This window comes from Lactuca virosa, chromosome 5, assembly GCF_052849685.1.
Source record: "Lactuca virosa cultivar CGN04683 chromosome 5, Lactuca_virosa_CGN04683_v6, whole genome shotgun sequence".
Classification (NCBI taxonomy): domain Eukaryota; kingdom Viridiplantae; phylum Streptophyta; class Magnoliopsida; order Asterales; family Asteraceae; genus Lactuca; species Lactuca virosa.
This window is the reverse complement of record NC_136430.1, coordinates 435,349,045-435,369,369: the sequence shown is the minus strand read 5'-3', so window position 1 is coordinate 435,369,369 and position 20,325 is coordinate 435,349,045. Positions and strand designations below refer to the sequence as shown.

The following is a 20,325-nucleotide window of genomic DNA, read 5'->3' as shown; positions in this document are numbered from 1 at the left end:
CAGGATCTGAAACCCTGTCACGCTCACTAGATCACTTGCCAATGGCTGGGCTACAACAGCTGGAACATATCCTGCCCCAAAACCGGGTCAAAAACTCCTCCCCGAAGCTTCTCAGATTCTCCAAGACTCTCACCAATTCGAGTATGGATCATGTGCTTTCAGTAGTACGGGCCCAATACTAGCTTCCACACCTATCCATACTTTCCTCAGTAATCCTCCCGAATCCTCCAAGTCACTTCCTCAAACTGATGCACCCAAGTCTCACTAAACCTCACTACTAACCCACTGAAGCATATCTTAGGCTTTCCTAGGTTCCCGAACTCACCCAGTCCCCAGCTGCTGAAAGATTCCCAGTAATGTCAACTAGCTACCTCATGTATATAGCCACATGCAATAGAGATCAGATAATCCTTCGAGTAAAAGACCCAAACCTAGAACGGTTGGACTCAAACAAGAGTTGCACAATATGGTCAAATCTATTACTCTGAGATTATCCATCATGTGCGACATGTGACTTATCATATTCAGTTAATAGTTAGCTCACATTACTAAAAGTCCCATAAAGCACAAAGCAAGCAACATTTAGACAATGGAAAATCTAACCATCATATTCCAATCAAACCATTTTATCCTCTAATCAGGGATCTGTACATGCAATTCAAAGACTCATACAATCAGGCATAACCTAAACAGGCTATCCTATCACTGACTGATCAGTACTAGCATGCAAGTCTACAAGCACATACAATACGCATATAAGGCATCCTCCTAGATCCTCATCCCTAATCTAGCATGCAGTTCTCATAATCATATCATAACATAACATATCATAACATGTATGGGTATCTTGGGGAAACTTACTTGAGCTCGGCCGATTACACGCATCACACATCTTGTTCTTTTTCAAAGTTCCTTTTTCTCTTTTCAAATTCTTTTCAAAATTCTTTTTAGAAAATGATTTTCCTTTTGAAAATTTTCATACCAAGTCCTCAGTTTGAGTCCATACACACCCGAGAGTCTGCCCGAATCCCTCAAACCAAGGCTTTGATACCAACTTGTAACATCCCAAAATTCAAGACCAAAAATTTCATTTTAATTAAGTTATTATATAAAACCAACAGTATAAAAACATTCACAATAATATCTCATGTCAAAACCAAAGTGTCAATAATCAAAACATATTATCATAAAACCATATCAGACCGTAATCCCAAAGATCTCATGTGCGGAAAACATAGTGTGATGAGCTGTGATCGAGCCGGCTCCTTTTCTTTGAAAAAGAAGTACCTGAAACCAAAACTGAAAACCGTAAGCACGAAGCTTAGTGAGTTCCCCCATCATACCACATACCATACATAACACATATTGTATAAGATATCCGGGTACTAGCTACTCCTTCGGTCTCTTTCAACCGGTAACTTGCCTAGCATATCAGGGTGCTGGCCTACCCCTTCAGCCATGTCGACTGGTAACTCGCCTAGCATATCAAGGTGCTGGCCTACCCCTTCGGTCCTTTCGACCGGTAACCGGGGACTATTTCACCCCTACCACTACCACATAATATCATAATACATGATCTGCCTAACATGACTGGGTACTAGCTACCCCTTCGGTCCTTTCGACCGGTATCTCGCTTAACATATCAGGGTGATGGCCTACCTCTTCGGTCCTTTCGACCGGTATCCGGGGACTATTTCACCCCCTACTCTGCCACATAGCATCCTAGTGCATGAACATATAAGTCATATACTGCCTAGCTTATCTAGGTGCTGCATACCCCTTCGGCCCTATCGACCTGTACTGGGGTCTATCCTACCCCTCCTATCACATATCACATAACATCATAGCATACTATCACATAAACATAACATACCAGATAATTATTACAAAGACAATTATCTAACAACCATCTCCTACTAGTGCGCCGACATTGTGGCCGTAGACAATTATCTAACAACCTTTACATGATCTTATTCTAAGGCCCAACCATTTAGTCCAGTCCAAAATTTTGGCATTTTTAATAGCCCAATATCTCATAATCATAAAGGCCCAATTATGGCCCATCTATGGCCCAGTTTTCCAAATGGGCCCAAACCCCTTACATGGGCCTTACCCTAAAGCCCATTAATTATTATAGTCTATTTGCTTGTTCTTGGATGACCCATTATTAGCCCAATCACCAAAGCCCAATAGGAAGGCCCAACTCAAAGCCCAAGTGAAATTAGAGTTTCACATAAAATGACAATTAGGGTTAAGTGTTTCTCACTTAACCCATTAAGGACTTAATCCATTAAGTCCATTACTCTACTAGATAAATCATATGGTGTAATCGGGCTTAATACATAATCCAATTCCAATGGCCCAAAGTGCGGGTCCCGACAAGTCCAAGGCCCATATATTTCCAAAATTAGGGTTTTCTAAACCCTAATTAGGGCTTCCAACCCAATGATAGCCAAACAGGCCCAAACTAAGTCCTTAGATCAATTTTAGTCCATTTTTCCAAACATCCCAAACGAATCAAAACACAACAAGCACACTGTCACCCAACACGACGGCTGACGGCTGCAGGAGGAGGCAGCCACCACCTCACGGTGGTGGTTAAGTGTTTTCTTTTCATTATTCTAGCCACTAGTTACAATTTACAATGCTTTAACCCAAATAAACACACACACACACACACACAACTAGATAAACACACACACACACACAGCCACCCTTGTGGTGGCCCGTGGTGGTACGTGGTGGCAGCCACCACCTCGCGGTGGTGGTGGTGACGATTTTTGCCAAGAATTCCACACACTAGACCCTACATAAACAGTCCATGCCAAAACACGCATACATATATAAACACAACCACCTGAAGTGGTGGTTGGCGGTGGCAGGAGGTGGCAATCACCACCCTACAGTGGTAGTGATGGCCTTTCTTAGGTTTCAGGATAAGATGCACTCAAACAACCTCCTGGATGCTAAAACACAACTTAAACACGTTCCCTTGACACACGCCCATCACGTTACAGCAAGAAACACCCACCCGATGGCGAAGAATCAAACACGATCATCCCTCACGGTGGCATGCGACGGTCCCGGCGATAGGCAGCAGTTCACAGTGAAAGGTGGTCGGAGTAGCTCCGACGACTTTCGTGAAGCATCTAAGGATGGCGGCAGAAGGCGGAAGAAGAAGAAGACACGGAGGAACGATGGAACAACGACGAAAGTGGCTCTATCAACCAAAGATGGCAGCTACGATCTGCTTCCCTTCGTTATCGGTTGAACGACGGCATCACACGATGGTCTCCGTCTTCAGCAACGACGGAAAGGCACAATGGCGGCTCGGTGGTCGGAGAAGCAAGAGAGAATAGGGTGGCGGCCGGTGGTGGGAGGCATAAAGGGGAGGTGACAGTTGTTCATCTCTTTAGGGTTAGGTTTAGATGGAGTTAAATACCCGATGCCCTACAAGTCTTATTGCCATAATGGTAGAATTGGTCCCTCTCTATGAAAATCATTTCGAATCAGATCCCCTATTTTACCATTTAAACCCTGCCTTCTGAATTCCCTTAGAAATTCGATCCATAATTTACCAAACAGCCCCTTAGCCTCCAAAATCTCTTCAAATGAAGTCCCAGAAGTTATCGAGTAGTCCCTGTCTTCAAAATTATTTACGAAACCAATCTGAAACTTACACTTTTAACCCTCAATCTCAAAAATTATGACAATTAGCTCCTCGAGACCAACACCTTACTATATAATTATTGATTTTAGGGCTACTATACATTAATTTATTTATTTATTTAATAAATGGGGTGTTACACCAAACATCAATCCAAACGCACCCGAAAGCCCACAGCCACCTGAGATGGTGGTTAGCAGTGACGGAACGGCGGCAGCAGGTGGTGGTGAGTTTCCTTCTGTTTTCCTGTCCAAGAGAGATCAATACCATGTTAAACCCAAGAAGTACATTCATACACATACTACTTCACGCACACAGCCACCTCCTCATGGTGGCTGGTGGCGGTGGGAGGAAGAGATTTAGCGGCTGCCACCATGGTTGGCTGCCATGGTGGTTCGCCTCACCTCCGACCAAAATATCATCTACTCCACAAGCTTCACGATTCTAGCAGCATACATGCATAACATGGCATGAGACCACAGCCTTCAACCACCAACTTGGTGGCTGGCAATGTCGGAGCTAACAGAAACGGTGGCTAAAGTCGGAAGCAACAGTGAGGACGTGACCTACGTCACAGTCGCTGGAAAGATCAAGGAAAAGAGAGAGAAAGAGATGGCAGAAGGCCTTACCCAAGGCTTCCCGGTCGCTCATGACCCTATGTAGCAACGATTATGGCCCGTTTGTCGGCCTCCGGTGGTCATCCCGACTGTTCACAGTGCCTCCGGTAGCGGTACAATGGTGATGGCGTCCATCGGCGAGGCGGCGGTGGATGAGGGGATACAAGGTTGGTGGTTGGAGGTTGATAAGGTAGGGTTAGGTTTGAGACAAAGAAACGAGGGGGAAAAGGTTATGGGGATTAATCATGTGTCTCATCCCAACATTGGTCCATTATTCCAATATTAGTCCCTCCTCCCAAGATCTTTTCAATTTAAATCCGGAAATTACCAATCAGCCCCTAGCATCCAAAAATCTATTCGATTTAAGTCCAATATTTCACCAAACACCCCCCTTGACTTCAGAAAATCTTTACATACCAATCCGTAAATTACACTTGACCCCCAAATATTCAAAAGTTACGACTTTTAACTCTTCGGAACCAACACCTTGCTAAAATATTATGGATTTAGAGCTACAATAAAATATATTATACATCTCGGGGTTTTAGAATTTATTAATTATTTATTCATTTTATTTAATTTCAAACGGAGTGTTACATATTTTCTTGGCTGGTATGACAACCAGTGGACGAAGTGAGAGTATTAATTCCTTTTTTGATGGATTTGTCGATTCGAGCACCATGTTGAATGAATTCGTAATACAATATGACAAAGCAGTTAAGTCTTGAAGGGCAGTTGAAGAAGATGAGGACTTCAAGACTATGAACTCAAGAGCAGTTATTTCTTCTGTGCATCCAATTGAAGCAAAAGAAGGTGAGTGCTATACTAGAAACATTTTTGAGATTTTTAAAAAAGAATGGATGGAAGCCAATAACAATTTAACTCATGAGACTCTAAACAAAAGTACAGAAGAAATAACATATCGAGTTGGGCAAATGAGTATTGATAAAAAAAATATTGGAAAATTGTTAGCTTCTGTTTGGTTGGTCAAATGAATATTATATGTTCTTGTGCTAAGTATGAGACATATGGAATTTTATGCAAGCATTGCCAATATGTGATGAAGAAGAGGCATGTTGAAACACTTCCGAGTCACTATATTTTACCTCGATGGACCCTTAATGTTAGGTACAACGTGGGTAATAACAGTATCAGACTCGAAGAAATGAATAATAATAATGGGGTTAGTGCATACACTTTATGGTGTGTTCGTTCCACTTTACCAAAGTAATTGAACACGCAAAAGTCTCCCCTTTAAAGATACAAAAAGTTAATAATGTATTGATAAAGCTTTTAGATGATTTAACGATTCTGGAAAAACCTATAGCATTTGAAAATTCATCGCAAGGTTATTATGTGGGACTTTCAGAAATAAATATGACGCCTCAGATATCTGTCTGAGATCCTCTTGGTCCAACTAATATGAAAGGGTGTTCGAAAAATGCAAGTAGAATCAAGTCTTCTCTAGAAATGCCGAAAAGGCGAACATGTTCTTACTATGATGGATTGGGTCATTATGCCACTAGTTGTTCAAAAAGAAAGGTAGTTATAATATTAATTTACATTTTTATGATTATCTTTTTTTGAAAATTATATTAATTTGTTTCAGTTGGATGCATCGTTACAAGAAAAACAGTGACGAATGGTTTCTATTTTCCGGGATGTTGTGGGAAGAAATTCTATGGAAAAAATATGTGCTTACCTTCTGTTTTGTTTTCTGGAATATGCTTTTGGAATAATGGATAGTTGTTATTTTTTGGAAAAGAAAAAATAGTGATGGAGAGTAGTTTTTTTTTAGTTCTCGAACCTCTTTTGGAATGGCTGAGAGAAATAATTTTATGTTTCTTTCTGTTTTGAATAATAATGAGCAAGTACATGGCTATTTATCATAAAAATATGAGGATTGTCATAAGTGTAAGTAGGTTGCTATTATCGGTGAAAAACAGTGAACCTGTTTACTCATTTGAGCAATGAACTTTATTTCTTATATTAGCAACAAACTTCTATTTATGGAAACTTTATTACTCATTTTAGCAATGAACTTCTATTCATGAAAACTTATTTACTTATTTTAGCAATGAACATTTGTTTATGGAAACTGTTATCAATATTCTGATTATCAGGACTTCAAACTATATTATGTTATAAATCTATGAGTACTCACCAACTATTTTATAGTTGACGCTCGTTTTACATGCTTTTTTAGAAATCATCTAGTAAGAGGCACCTAAGGACACATCACTTGTAGGAGCATTCACATGTGTTGTCTTTTAAATACATTGTAATTTCTTTTAAAAAGTTGTTCAAACTCATTGTAAATTTGTAATACTTTTTAATACTATGGTTAGTGTTGTCTTTTATCTTTTGCTATGAAACTCTTTGTACTGTCACGCCTCGTATTTCCGCTTTAGCGTGGTGTCACAATATTGGTAATGGCTTGTGTTTAAATCAGAGGAAATACTGCCTTGAGCTTCTTCATGAGTATGGTATGCTAGGCTGCAAGCCTGTTACCACACCTTTGGAAACTAATCTAGTTGTCAATTCTGGTGATTTTGTTAAAAATGATGAGTTGTTGGTAAATAAAACCTAATTTCAAAAACTTATTGGAAAATTAATATATCTTACCATTACTAGACCCGATATTTCTTATGTTATTCAAGTTCTAAGTCAATATATGCACAACCCTAGAAAGTCACGTTTGAAAATTGCTTTCAGATTGCTAAGGTATTTGAAAAGTAGCCTAGGAAAAGGAGTTGTTTTGACTAAGTCTGATGGTTTTGAGTTAAAAGGTTTTGTAGATCTAGATTGGGCTAAATGTCTATCTACAGAAGGTCTGTAACTGGTTATATTATTTACTTTAATAATTCATTGGTCTCGTGGAAGAGTAAGAAACAGACTACTGTTTCTAGGTCTTCTATTGAATCAGAGTATAGAGTCCTTGGATCCGTTACTTGTAAAATAATTTGGATTTTGAAAATATTGTTTGAATTGGGTATAAAAGATCTTACTCTTGTATCTGTTTTTTGTGACAATGATTCAACGATTAAATTGACTCTTAATCCAATTTTTCATGAGCGTACTAAACATTTTGAAATAGATCTTCACTTTGTTAGGGAAAATTTTTCTAATGGTGTGTTGAAGATGGTTAAGATCAGTTCTTCTGATCAAAACGCAAATATTCTTACTAAACCTTTAAGTTTTGAACAACATGATTTTTTATCAAATAAAATGGGGCTTATTGATGTTTTTAAAAAGGAAAAATAAATATTTCGATTGAGGGGGATGTTGAAAATACTAAGTATTGTGGATATTCAATTTCATAATTATTATTTATTGGATTTGGGTGTTTTGTGTCAATATTGCAAATCTTGATCTTCTCTCATTAATGAAATAAATTTGTTAAAAGGGGTTATTCATGGTATTTTGGGAATATTGTGGGATGCGGCTCGTTTCTTGCAAATTACAGGTATGGCACGCGGATCCTGATTCGTGGGTAATATCCAAGACCTGGTTCATATCCATGACCCGGGGTATATATTGGTGAGATGGAAGATTTCGTCATTCGATGGTTCATTTTCTCTCAACACACTCAGAGCTCTAGTTCTCACCTTCTTTAGTTAGGGTTTCATAGTTGTTATATTCTTCGTTGTTGTTCATCCTCTGTTCTTGATCATTTTATCTAAACCTTTGTAGCGTAGGTTGAGTGTATACTTCTAGAGTAGATTAGGGTTTTATAGAGAGGTTTGATTTGTAAGTAACTTGAAAACCTTGTGTTTCTTTATCCTCAAATAATATAAGAAATGGTTTAACAATAACAAGGCCAACAATAAGACCATAATTCTTTTAAAATCATCCAGGATTATCCATCGTATAAGAAAGACGATACATGAGTGGATTTTCTTATAAAGATTCAAAACATATACCGAACGGAAATAAGTTTGATTGCATCAAAGATATTACATTTCACCAAGTTTTAATAATTAAAACAAAAAGGAACAAAAAACACCATTAAACTTAAATTGAAATTCACACGTTTTAAAATAGAAACACAAAATATTCCGACCAATTACGAGTTAACTTTCCGGCAGTTCTTCCTGATCTCGCCGTTGGAGCCAGTGAGGGGACGAATATCACCCATGTTGATCATGGCGGCCGCAAAATCAACATGGAAACTTCCGGGGTTTTTGCTGTACTGCTCCACCAACGAATCTGTGGAGCCACCGTTGTGCAGCTGCTGATCTGACCGGAGAAGACCCTGTTGGTTGATCAGATCCTTGTAGTAACTGTTGTCGAAGTTATTCGGCGTCTTCACGTCAAGTGGTGCGAGGTTGTTGTCGCCGGAACCCGCCGTAAGTGGGCAGTTTGATTGACGTGATTTGGCAAACGAAGCGTCGATGTTCGTGTCAGTGTGGACACGTGCTCTGAAAACTGTACAACGTGCTTGTCCGATTGTATGCGCGCCTGAGAGGGCCACCATGTCTTTGGCGGAAAGACCCACCGCTTGGAAGCGGTTGATGAGGTTGCTGAGGGTGGATTGCGGTGGCGGAATAACGCCGCTGTTGGCGGCTGAAAGGCTTGCTGATTTGGAGTCTCTTCGTCCTAATTTAACCTTCCAAGAGGGCCCACCTAACTGCGTAAAAATATAGTGTTCAATTCAATCACATAATACAAGTCAAATCAAAGTTGATCACATTTTAGGTCAAACAAACTAGTTAACATGTAACTTTTTAGTGCAAGTGATGTCCAGCCTAGCTGGGTTGATGCACCGGGTTTTATACCCATGTGAGGCGTGAGGTCGGGAGTTCTATTCCCTTAAACTACCTCTTGTGGTGCCACATGTTGGGAATTTTTCCCTGAAAATCCCTATGGGGGCTGGGTTTGCCCTGTAAAGGAGCTCGAACCCGGGGTGCTCGTTGAAATATTACGAGTAGGCTCCACTTAATTCGTTTGTCGTTTCCAAAAAAACATGTAACTGTTTAGTAAGTTGAAATTAATTATTATCAAAGGAAATCACAAAAATAGTCTTACAGGATGGAGAGTTTAAAAAAAACTATTTTAGGGTTTATATAAAATAACTACCTATGTCCTCATGGGATATAGAGAAATAACTTCATATCTATCGCAAAATGACTTTTTGAATTGTACCGAATACCCAAAAAATTTAAAAAGTGTTATATATCATGACATTGTTCATATATTGCCTACTTGTCAACGTGCAGAACTTTTCACATGAGGTCCAAAGTTAAAATTCTTAGACGGTTAAATTATTTGCAATTTGGTAGTGCAAGACAAGTTGGGTGTGCGCCGCTTAGATAGTGTGGTTTACCACATTTGTATTAAAAGAGCAATGTCGCGACATAAATGCACTATATAATATATTAGTGATTTAATGACACTTTTAATGCTGCTAATGCTTTATTTTTATTGTCATACTTACAGCAAGAACGGATTCGAGAGCTGAAATCGCTAATATATCAGCACACGAGACGACACCAGGGCAAACTTTCTCAACTTTCGACTTCACATCATCAATCACATTGAACCCTCTAACAGAATTATTATTTGGCCCCGCGGTTTTTTCTCCGGTAAACGAAGGCGTGTCGTCTAGAAGGATCGACCCGTCACATCCCTGCAAAAAATAATGTGTCAAAACCTTTACGTTTAAGGAAAAAAAATATTGTTCTATACATATTCCAAGATGATCATGTAGAATGTGCTTGTGTCTATTGTTTTATGTCGAAGGTCAATTATGGAAGCAACATCTCCATCCTTGGATAGATACTGCCTCTTATCTTCCTCTTAATTAATTACCCCATTCTTATAGAATATTAGTGTCGACATTGATATATTTGCATTGAATTAGATACAAAGAAAATCACATACATTGACAAAACAATCATGGAAATGGAGCCGAAGGAGGGACGCGCCCATGCGTTTTTCCTTTGAAACAGCAGACTGAATCACTGAGCCCACAGCCTCGAAAACTTTTGGACAACTCTTTGAGTAGAAATCGGGAGAGAGTTGTGCTGAAGAAGTATCGATCATCAAGCACAAAGCAAGCAATGCAAATGAGATGGTCAAAGAAGATGTAGCCATTTTGGTTACTAAATAGATTGAGTAGTGAGTATGTTGGAAGAATAAAAGGGTTAGTATATATATAGTAAGAGGCGAGTTCCAAGGGTTGTGTTCTGCTGGAGCAGCTAACCTAATAATCTGGACTAAAATGCAAGAAAAAATCTAATGTATTGGGTTTTATTTTAAAACACGTTTACGTGATAGGCTGCATGTATGATTTTGTCAAAAGTGGGGTCCTTGTATGCAATTTTATATTATTATATTATAATATCCGCAACGAATTAATCGCATGGCCATGCAAAATTTGGAGTCAATGGATTATATAAACTTTATTGTATATTTCAGTTATATATGTAATAATGTAAATGAAAACTTTTTAATCATATAATTATGATCAAGCTATAAAAATTCTTATAATCAACTTTTCCTTCATATATGTCACTTATTGATTATTCGCTTTCCTTGATTCAAATTAACGAATGTAACGAAGTTGTCAAGTTGACATGCTTATGAAAAACTAAGTACATAAACTGTAAATCTTTTTGCCAAAAATCTTACAGAATTAATAAAGCGACAAAGTCTAAGGACGTTTATTTTAATCCGTTATGTTTTCATTTTTAAATATTATAATCTACATTATATTGTCTTTCGCTTCAAAGAAAAAGCAAATGGCCTTTTTTCTCTAGAAATATAGAAGAAGTCAATCCGATATTTTGTTTACCTTTTCTCTAAACGCACTCCAGAAATTATCACATGACACTACAAGAATCTATACCTTTGCAAAAGAGAAGACATCTATAAGGACGACAAGTGTTGTCGGTATAATGTTGGCTTTCCCGACGACATAGTTAACCAGAGATGACCAAGTATCTTTGACCCGGAAGTCTTTGCAGACGACATGCCGTCAGCATAGGATACGCAGGAACAATTTTTTTTTCGCGGTTTTTTGAAAACTATGCCGACGACTAGTCGTCGGTATAGATAACAAGAATTAAAATTTCCATTTCCCTTATAATTGATGTTGCAGAAAATTAAAACGTCATCATTTTGTTGTAATCTATCTAGACGACTTATCATCGGTAAAGAATTTTGCGACCCGCGTGAAATCTGTACCAACGACATGTCGTCGATACATATATATTGTTTTAATTTTATATATTGTTTTAATTTTATATCGAGTTAATGAAAATAAAGGGACGATATATAACATAATATACAAACATTATGTATGGTGTATAGCATTATTTTTCTGGAGCAGGAAATCAAATATGTACTTAAACTTCTCATAATTAATTTCCACTATATGTTTTAATTAGACATGTTTTAGACATGACTTGAATCATCAACTTTAATAATAAATGACAACATCTGATACCGTTAGACTAAAAACTTGAATCATCAACTTTAATAATAAATGACAACATCTGATACCGTTAGACTAAAAACTATTTGATATAATTTTTCTTAAAGTTAGATTCTATGTATTGATTAAGTCCTTCCAAGTATGCGACCAAATCCCATCAAAATTCCTATTAATTTCAAAATATAAAATGTATAATTTAATAAATTTATACCGATAACAATAATAATAATAACATAAACTCATTCTAATAAATTTCTGTTAATAATAATGTATGGTGCATATGCTATTGGAGTAGTTGAAATGGAAATAAGAAAAAACATGATTATAAATATCTGATCAATTAGTTATGAGTGATGAATCACAAATAATCAAGTCCATAATAGTGACAACAAAACTAATAATTTAAGTAAAATCTAAAGTCACTTATTAATTAACCTTCCTTAACTTATATATATTAGGAGAAAGATAAGTCACTTATTAACCTTCTTTAACTTATATATATTAGGAGAAAGATAAGTCACTTTTTAACCCTCTTTAACTATATTAGGATAAAGATACTGTTGAGATTATAGATAACAAACGTGTGCGATTATATATGTTCTGAACTGTTAGAAAAAAAAACGGATAGAAGCTCATGAGTAAAGTCAACATGGTGCCGAAAATGAGGTCGACCTTCTATGGCTTGTAGGTAAAAAGAGAGTAAGTAGATAGACCGATTAGTACTTTACGTCTTTACCCACGGGTAGCTTTCTAGTGCCTTGAGGGTTTGTCACTTGTTCATATAAATATGAAGTTGTTGAAGCTATTTTGTCAAAACCTAATCTTTAACTAATGTTTCCCTTATCTTCATAACTATAATTCAATCCATCATTTTCACTTATATGTTCAAAGTCAGATAATTGATTAAATATAGTCATTATAAAAAATCAAATCAATATGTTTTTTCATATTTTGAAATTTGAATAGAAGTTCTATTAAATGTCAATCCACATATTTAAATATTGTGATTATATGAGCTTATATTGTTTTTGTTCAGAAGGGTTCACAATAAGAATCTGAGGCATGCAGTTTTTTCGGTCTAATAAATTTGACAAAGTCAAAAAAATAACCACAAAGCTCTTTTATCATATAGTTTATTCACTTTTTATTTTGCTTGCAAGAAAATGCAAGCTCTCTATGTTATATTATTTTATCTTATAAAATACAGATAAATAAGCGTAGGACCCATAAATAAGGCTTGTAAAAAAATTACACTGATAATTTACTATTCATTAGACATTAAAAAAACTTAGTGAAAAAGTTTTACTATTGTAAATGCATTGAGTGTTAATAATAAACCAACATATCTTGAGTAATTAGGTTTCTTATTTCCTTAGGAAAAGTCTCAATATACATTTATTACAATAAAAATGACAAAATTGCAAAAACTGCCCTGTGGTATGTATTTTTCTGAGGTTTAATCTAAATCTCGACTTTTTTGGTTTCATAATCCTTTTGAGTTAGGTTTGTTACGTTTTTGGTTCCTCCAAATAGTGAAATTACTGTAATACCCTTGGGGTATTTTGTTTCCATTTTTCGTTCATTTTTTTTAAATCTAATACTAATTTATTCATTTTAATAATTAAAAAAATAAAAAGGGCTCACACACACACTCTCTCTCTCTCTCTCTCATTCAAAAGAAAAACATGCACTTTCACAAAAAAAATTGACATTCGTTACTACATAGATCCATTGTTTCTTTTGAGGGTTTGTCTTCAATTGATTCTATCCCCGCAGTGTGTAAAATAAGACCTGAAGAAGGATTAAAAAAATTTCACAAACAAATCGTACATGACAGCACTAGACCCAAATCCCTCTAGGATCTGGGATGGAGATTTGAACTCGCTAAGGTTGCAAAAAGTCAGAATCTAATTTCACCCCATCACTCTCAAAATCGATTTCAGATTACACCAGGGTTTATTAGGTTTGAATCTTGAGACATCGTGTTTGTCTCTATATGTGTCTATGTTTTATTTTTTCTTTTTGCACTTTGATACTCACATCGGCGACAAGGGTGGTGTTGGGTTTGAGAAACGTGGCGGTGACTGGTGTCCTGGTATTAAATGTGGGCATCAGCTTACATGGGTCACATTATTGGATAACCTCCCACCACAAGGCTTAATTGGAGATACATCACCATCATGAAAACCTTCTATTCACTCATCGAAAACCACCCTAATACTCTTCTCCTTCATATTCTCAACAAATACATCCATTTTTTCCAGATTCGGGTACCAATTTGTAAATCAAACCACCAATAGTTGGCTCAATTTTACCTCCTGAAGCCACTAAAGGGTTTTGAACATTCTAACACTCCTGTGGTGTACATGCAACCCTAAATACCTTGGATCTATGTTTTCTCTATTATACATGCAAACTTTCAATTTTCCAAGGCATCATCGTAACTAGCATACTATGGAGTATATACACTACAAAATCTAGTTAGATGACTTACCTTTGTTGTAGCTTTTAAACCTTAAGCCTTTAAGAGCCTAGCACCCCAAGTGTGATGCCTCAAATGCTTCACACAACACCACCAACAATGGAGGACTTGAGAGAGAATGTCTTGCACCAAATTCGGCTATAGCTCTTCCAAAGACTACTTAGGTGCCGATTTTAGGAGCTTAGGGTCTTCTTATATAGTGTGGCAAAACTAGGGTTACACCATGTAAACCCTAATGTGCATGACCTTCCATATTCCTTAGGATCCATGGGTTTAAACCTCCATGGATTATCCATGGGTTGTCACATTGGTTTAGCCCAACCTAAAGAATTATGAATCATTGGCCCATATTATAAGAATCAATGATTTACACAATTAATCCCCATATATTTAATTAGTCTCTTTTGATCACTAAATTAATTCCAAATTAATTCTTAATCAATACTAATTAAACAATATGATTTCATATTAATATATTAGAACTTATAATATATTAATAAATCATAAATAACCTCTTCTCAAATGTCCATGCTTCAGATTGTTCTGGTGCCATGCAACCCAAATGGACCATGCTACTCTCGGGTCAAGTACATACCAATTATAGTTATGGGCTTAGACACTAAATCCAACAATCTCCCACTTGGATAAGTCTAATAACTATAACTGCAAGTACGACTTAAAACGTCGACTAGCAATCGTAGCTCTTAAAAGCCTCTGTCGAACTGAGACTCTCCATTTTAGATAAGTGATCATATAATCCTCTGTTCTCAAGATATCAGCCGGACAAATACATGGAACAACGTCATACTTATTGTCCAGCAATTTGTTTCCCGATTTCCAATTTGTTTGACATAGAACTTAATCGAACACATCAATTTAGTTCTGACCGGGCCCGACAAATAAGTCAAAACAAAATCATCGACGGGCCCAAGATATCGCTTTTAATCCTCCAAGGACTAAAAGGAACAGATAAACTTCGACTCATATGTTTGTACTAACTACTCATCAAATTGTACGCAACAACACGTTTTATAGCATCAAGTTACTGAAGCGGTTTCGTAGTATTAATGCACAACCAACTCATAGTCAACAACTCATATCTCTTGGTTTGAAGACTTATATGATATTATCGTCTCACGATCACTCAAGATAAATTCCATGAAGTGATACAAGTGAGCGTGGGTTTAATCCAATACTCAGACCTTATGAGCACTCATGAATGTTGCAGCAAACGTTTCTATGTCTAACACAATTCAGACAAATCTACAAGCCAAATTCATGACAGTCTTGATTCAATACCTACTTCCAATGTATGATCGACTGTGGATAGTTTGAATAATATAATTATTCTGGAAGTCAAAACATGCAAAGTGAAACAATAGTAAATGATTGACACAAGACAGTACCATACTAGTAAATAAAAAACATCTTTTATTTAAGCATCAAATGTCAATTACATTTCAACTATTACAAGTTTCGAAAGCTATCTGATCATTAAAACTAATATCGTCCTTCAGCCCGATGCGCCTCGCATGCTGCAGATGCTTAACCCTACTCAGTCCCTTCATGAGGGGATCTGCTGGATTCTCATAAGACGATACCCTCTTTGCCATGAGGAGTCCTTCTTCTATTCGATGTCTTATGAAGTGGTATTTTATGTCGATGTGCATGGATCTGCCGTGTGTGACAACCCGTAATTTCCATTCTTGTAAAAGTCAAACTTGGTCAACTAGAGTCAAACTTATCCAATAAAGGTCAAACTTATTTCTTTAATTATTTTATGGTTAGATTAATGAGTTGTATGTGTTTATACCTTGTATTCAAAGGTGTTGTGTGTTTAAGGAAGGAAACATTTGCAACCGAGAACCTTCGCATGAGCCGCAAACCCTCGCTTGGGTGGCAAGCCTTCGGACCGCAAACGGTTTGCTGCCGTGAACTCCTTCGGACCGCAAACTCTAGCATATATATACGTTTGACTGAAATATTCCTCACTTCTACGCTTCTAGCCGAAAACTCAAACGTTTGCTCTCAAGATCTTCAACCGAAAACCCCTAGTTTTCTCTCAACTATCATCCTTTCTCCTTTGAATCCTATTAGGACCTTGCTTAGGATCTTCAAGTGTTCTTCATTCATCAAGATCCTTGGGTTGTGAACCCTTGAATCTCCTTCCTTTCACCAAGAACACACTTCAGTTTATAGCCGAAAACACTTGAATCTTCAAGTGGTCGTGAACCGTGTACGGTCGTAAACACCAAAGCCCAGCCGTGAACTCCAAGCAGTCACTCGATTTCGCTTCTAACACTTCTTTTGTAAGTAATCCTTACATCCTAGGTAGTTTCCTTAACACCTTTGAGGTTATATTCACTAATTTCATGCCAATATATCGCGTGAAATGCATTTTAGGAATTGTTCTGTCTCGGGATCTAACTTGTGGAACCAATCATCCTGTATCGAACATCCAAACGAATCACTCACTTAAGGTGAGTTCATACCCCTACAATTTACCTTTTTAAATGCTTTTAGGGGGAATACAAGTAGAACACAATAGAATTGTGTTAACATTTACATGTGAAAACAAACAAATAAAGGATTTCGTATGCTTATAATTGTTGTTAAAATCATTTCAAAAACTCTTTTAAACTATTTTAGATTGTTGTTTATTATCAAAATCGTATTCATTTATATATTTATGTATAAGTATGCTTTAACGGACTTAGGACTATTGCTAAATACCTTGACTCATGTTCCTTGTTTGGTTATCGGCTTAGGGTAGGATCACTAGTACGACTGTCGGCTAAATCATAGTTATACTTGCTAAATATATACATGAATATTAAACCCCATTTTCAAAGTACATACTTAACTCAGTTGCATACATTGGGCAATGAGTCTTTTCTCCATATCATTTACAGTTCAAACAAATATACTAGTAAACTATAATATGTATAGTTAGAGGATCAATACATACTATTTTCTAGAACAGATGAACAATACATGAATCAATACATACATACTATTACTATTCATTACAAAGTATACTATTCATTTACAATAACAAAAAGGAACTTACATACTATACGTGCACAAGATAACTAAAATGTGAGATACTATTTAATGGCATAACAATATACTTGCTATGTCACGTTTTGTAATCAGAGTCTCCTGGAGGGAGTGCGTGAGTTTGTGTATAGATCTATACGGGATTGGCCATCCCACACCTTGTTGCTAGCTACAGTGGGACCTGCAGGTCTACGGGTGACAAATGTCATACCATTTTCGACGCCTGAAGAACGTCGTGTTTTATACTAGTCAATCGAGCATGGTTATAACCTACTCACATTTTAACCTTAATTAACTAGCTTGGTTATAAGGCAGTTAACACGTCAGTAGTTTATTTTACATAATTCTACTGTGAACCTTCATTTTCCATTACATTCATACAATGATATTCTCACATGAGAAATGCATACTATTTTTCTAGTAAAGATAGTTTACAAATATGGAAAACATACAATTTATACTATTTCAAGTACAAACATACATTTTACACTATTACAATAGAACTAACATACAAAACATTCGGGTCTTGAGTAGAAGACTAACTTTCATTTTTAGAAGAAAATATAGGATTTTATGGGAAGTATTCAAACATTTCACTAGACAAATACAAACATTTTCATGAAAAAACTACAAACATTTGACACTAAATACTTATGAACTCACCAACTTAAATTTTGATACTCTCTTTTAAAATAACTTGTATTCTCAGGGAACCAGTAGACAGGTACACTGGATCAGGTTTTTGAGAAGACGAAGCATGTTCAAGACTCGTATTTTATATTTTTCTATATACATTTTTGGTGTCATACAACTATACTCAAAAAACACATGTATTAACTATTCTATTAATGCAATGTATGTTCTTGCTTGTTTTACTATTGTGCATTGTTATGATATTGTACATGACATCCTCCGCCCCCGAATGTTTCTGCCATCTCGGTTTGGGGGTGTGACATCGTGATCCCTTGGTTCCTTGGCTAAGGCAACCGCACTCTCACTGTCACAGAAAATATCCATAGGCTCCTTTATAGTTGGTACAACTCCAAGGTCTCCAATGAAGTTCTTCAGCCATATTGCCTCCTTTGTCGCCTCGCTTGCTGCTATGTACTCTGATTCGCAAGTTGAATCAGCTATTGTCTCCAACTTGGAACTTTTCGAAGTTATTGCTCCTCCATTTAGGGTAAAGACCCAGCCCGACTGAGAGCGGAAATTATCTTTGTCGGTCTGAAACATGGCATCACTATACCCCACCACTCTCAAGTCATCACTCCCACCGAGGGTAAGGACCCAGTCCTTAGTCCTTTGCAGGTACTTGAGAATGTTCTTTACCGCAGTCCAGTGAGCCTTGCTAGGATTTCCTTGATATCTGCTGACCATGCTCAAAGTAAAGGCCACATCATGGCGAGTACAAGTCATAGCATAAATGATCAAGCCAATAGCGGAAGCATATGGTATTCGACTCATCTCAGCTATCTCAGCCTCTGTACTCGGACTCTGAGCTTTACTCAGTTTGGCATTGCTCCGGATCGGTAAGTCATCTTTCTTGGAATCCATCATGTTGAATCTTTTCAACACCTTTTCCAAGTAGGTACTTTGACTAAGTCCAATTAGTCTCTTACTCTTGTCTCTCAGTATCCTTATCCCCAGAATATAGGCAGCTTCTCCGAGGTCCTTCAAAGCGAAACACTTCCCAAGCCAGGACTTAACCTCCTGCAAGGTTGGGATGTCATTTCCTATGATTAGTATGTCATCCACATACAATACCAGAAAACTAACTATTCTCCCACTAGCTTTGACATATACACAGGACTCATCCTCGCTTCTTGAAAAGCCAAACTCTTTGACATTCTCATCAAAACAAAGATTCCATCTACGAGATGTTTTTTTCAATCCATAAATGGATTTCTCAAGCTTACACAATCTATTAGGGTACTTTGCATTGACAAAACCCTCTGGTTGACTCATGTAAACATCCTCAGCCAACTTTCCATTAAGGAAAGCGGTTTTGACATCCATTTGCCATATTTCATAGTCATGAAATGCAGCTATGGCTAGCATAGCCCTAATAGACTTAATCTTCGCTACTGGTGAGAAGGTCTCATCATAGTCAACTCCCAGAGTTTAAGTAAAGCCCTTCGCAACCAGTCGTGCCTTATATGTGTGTACTTTCCCATCCATTTTGGTCTTCTTTTTGAAGATCCATTTGCACCCGACTGTCTTACGACCCGGTACATTGTCAACCAAGTTCCAAACTTGATTGTCATACATGGACTGAATCTCGTTGTCCATAGCCTCTTTCCATTTAGCAGACTCGGGGCCTGCCATGGCTTCCTTGTAATTGTTAGGTTCATCCAAATTTACCAGTGTGCTATCACTGATAAATGTATCACCCTCAGATGTTATATGGAAACCATATAACACAGGTGGAACACTAACTCTACTGGAACGCCTCAGAGGTAAGGACTCGTCAATTGGATCGACTAGAGTTTCCTCCTCAGGTTGATCACTAGTGTTTGAGGTTCCTTCACCGCTTGACTCTTGAAGTTCTTCAAGGTCAATTTGCCTCCCACTGTCACCTTGGCCTATGAGCTCTCTCTCTCTCTCACGAAAGACTCCTCTCCTTGTAACGAAGACAACATTGTCACTCGGTCTGTAGAAGAGATAACCAAAGGATTTTTGTGGGTAGCCAATGAAAATACACCGCTCACTTCGAGGCTCGAGCTTGTCATGAGTCTCGCGTCTCACGAAAGCCTCGCAACCCAAAACCTTGATGTGGTCAAATGTGGGAACCTTCCCAGTCCACATCTCGTGAGGTGTTTTGGCAACCTTCTTAGTTAGGACTAGATTAAGGATATGGGCGGCAGTCTCTAAGGAATATCCCCAGAATGAGATAGATAACGAAGCTCGACTCATCATTGAACGAACCATGTCCAACAAGGTTCGATTGCGCCTCTCAGCCACACCATTAAGCTGTGGTGTCCTAGGTGGCGTCAATTGTGAAACAATCCCACATTCCTCAAGATAGTCTAGGAAATCGATACTAAGATACTCACCACCCCGA

General features: G+C 37.4%; 1 protein-coding gene across 1 annotated transcript; it reads right to left on the bottom strand.

The window, feature by feature from the left end:
- Nucleotides 1–8,204: 8,204 nt before the first annotated feature.
- LOC145113571 (peroxidase 4-like) lies at nt 8,205–10,421 on the bottom strand. Its single transcript, XM_079049643.1, has 3 exons — nt 10,168–10,421; nt 9,722–9,913; nt 8,205–8,914 (listed from the first exon to the last, which is right to left on the bottom strand). The coding sequence occupies exons 1-3, from the start codon at nt 10,378–10,380 to the stop codon at nt 8,351–8,353; spliced, it is 969 nt and encodes a 322-aa protein (XP_078905769.1). The 5' UTR covers nt 10,381–10,421; the 3' UTR covers nt 8,205–8,350.
- Nucleotides 10,422–20,325: the final 9,904 nt, after the last annotated feature.

Bases quoted from the DNA above. Each gene is read 5' to 3' on its own strand.
- LOC145113571 (XM_079049643.1), bottom strand. From the start codon at position 10,380: ATGGCTACATCTTCTTTGACCATCTCATTTGCATTGCTTGCTTTGTGC. The intron at 9,914-10,167 runs GTATGTGATTTT...TATTTTTTGCAG, and splicing joins TCCATGATTGTTTTGTCAAT to GGATGTGACGGGTCGATCCT. The intron at 8,915-9,721 runs GTAAGTATGACA...ATTTTTACGCAG, and splicing joins CTCTCGAATCCGTTCTTGCT to TTAGGTGGGCCCTCTTGGAA.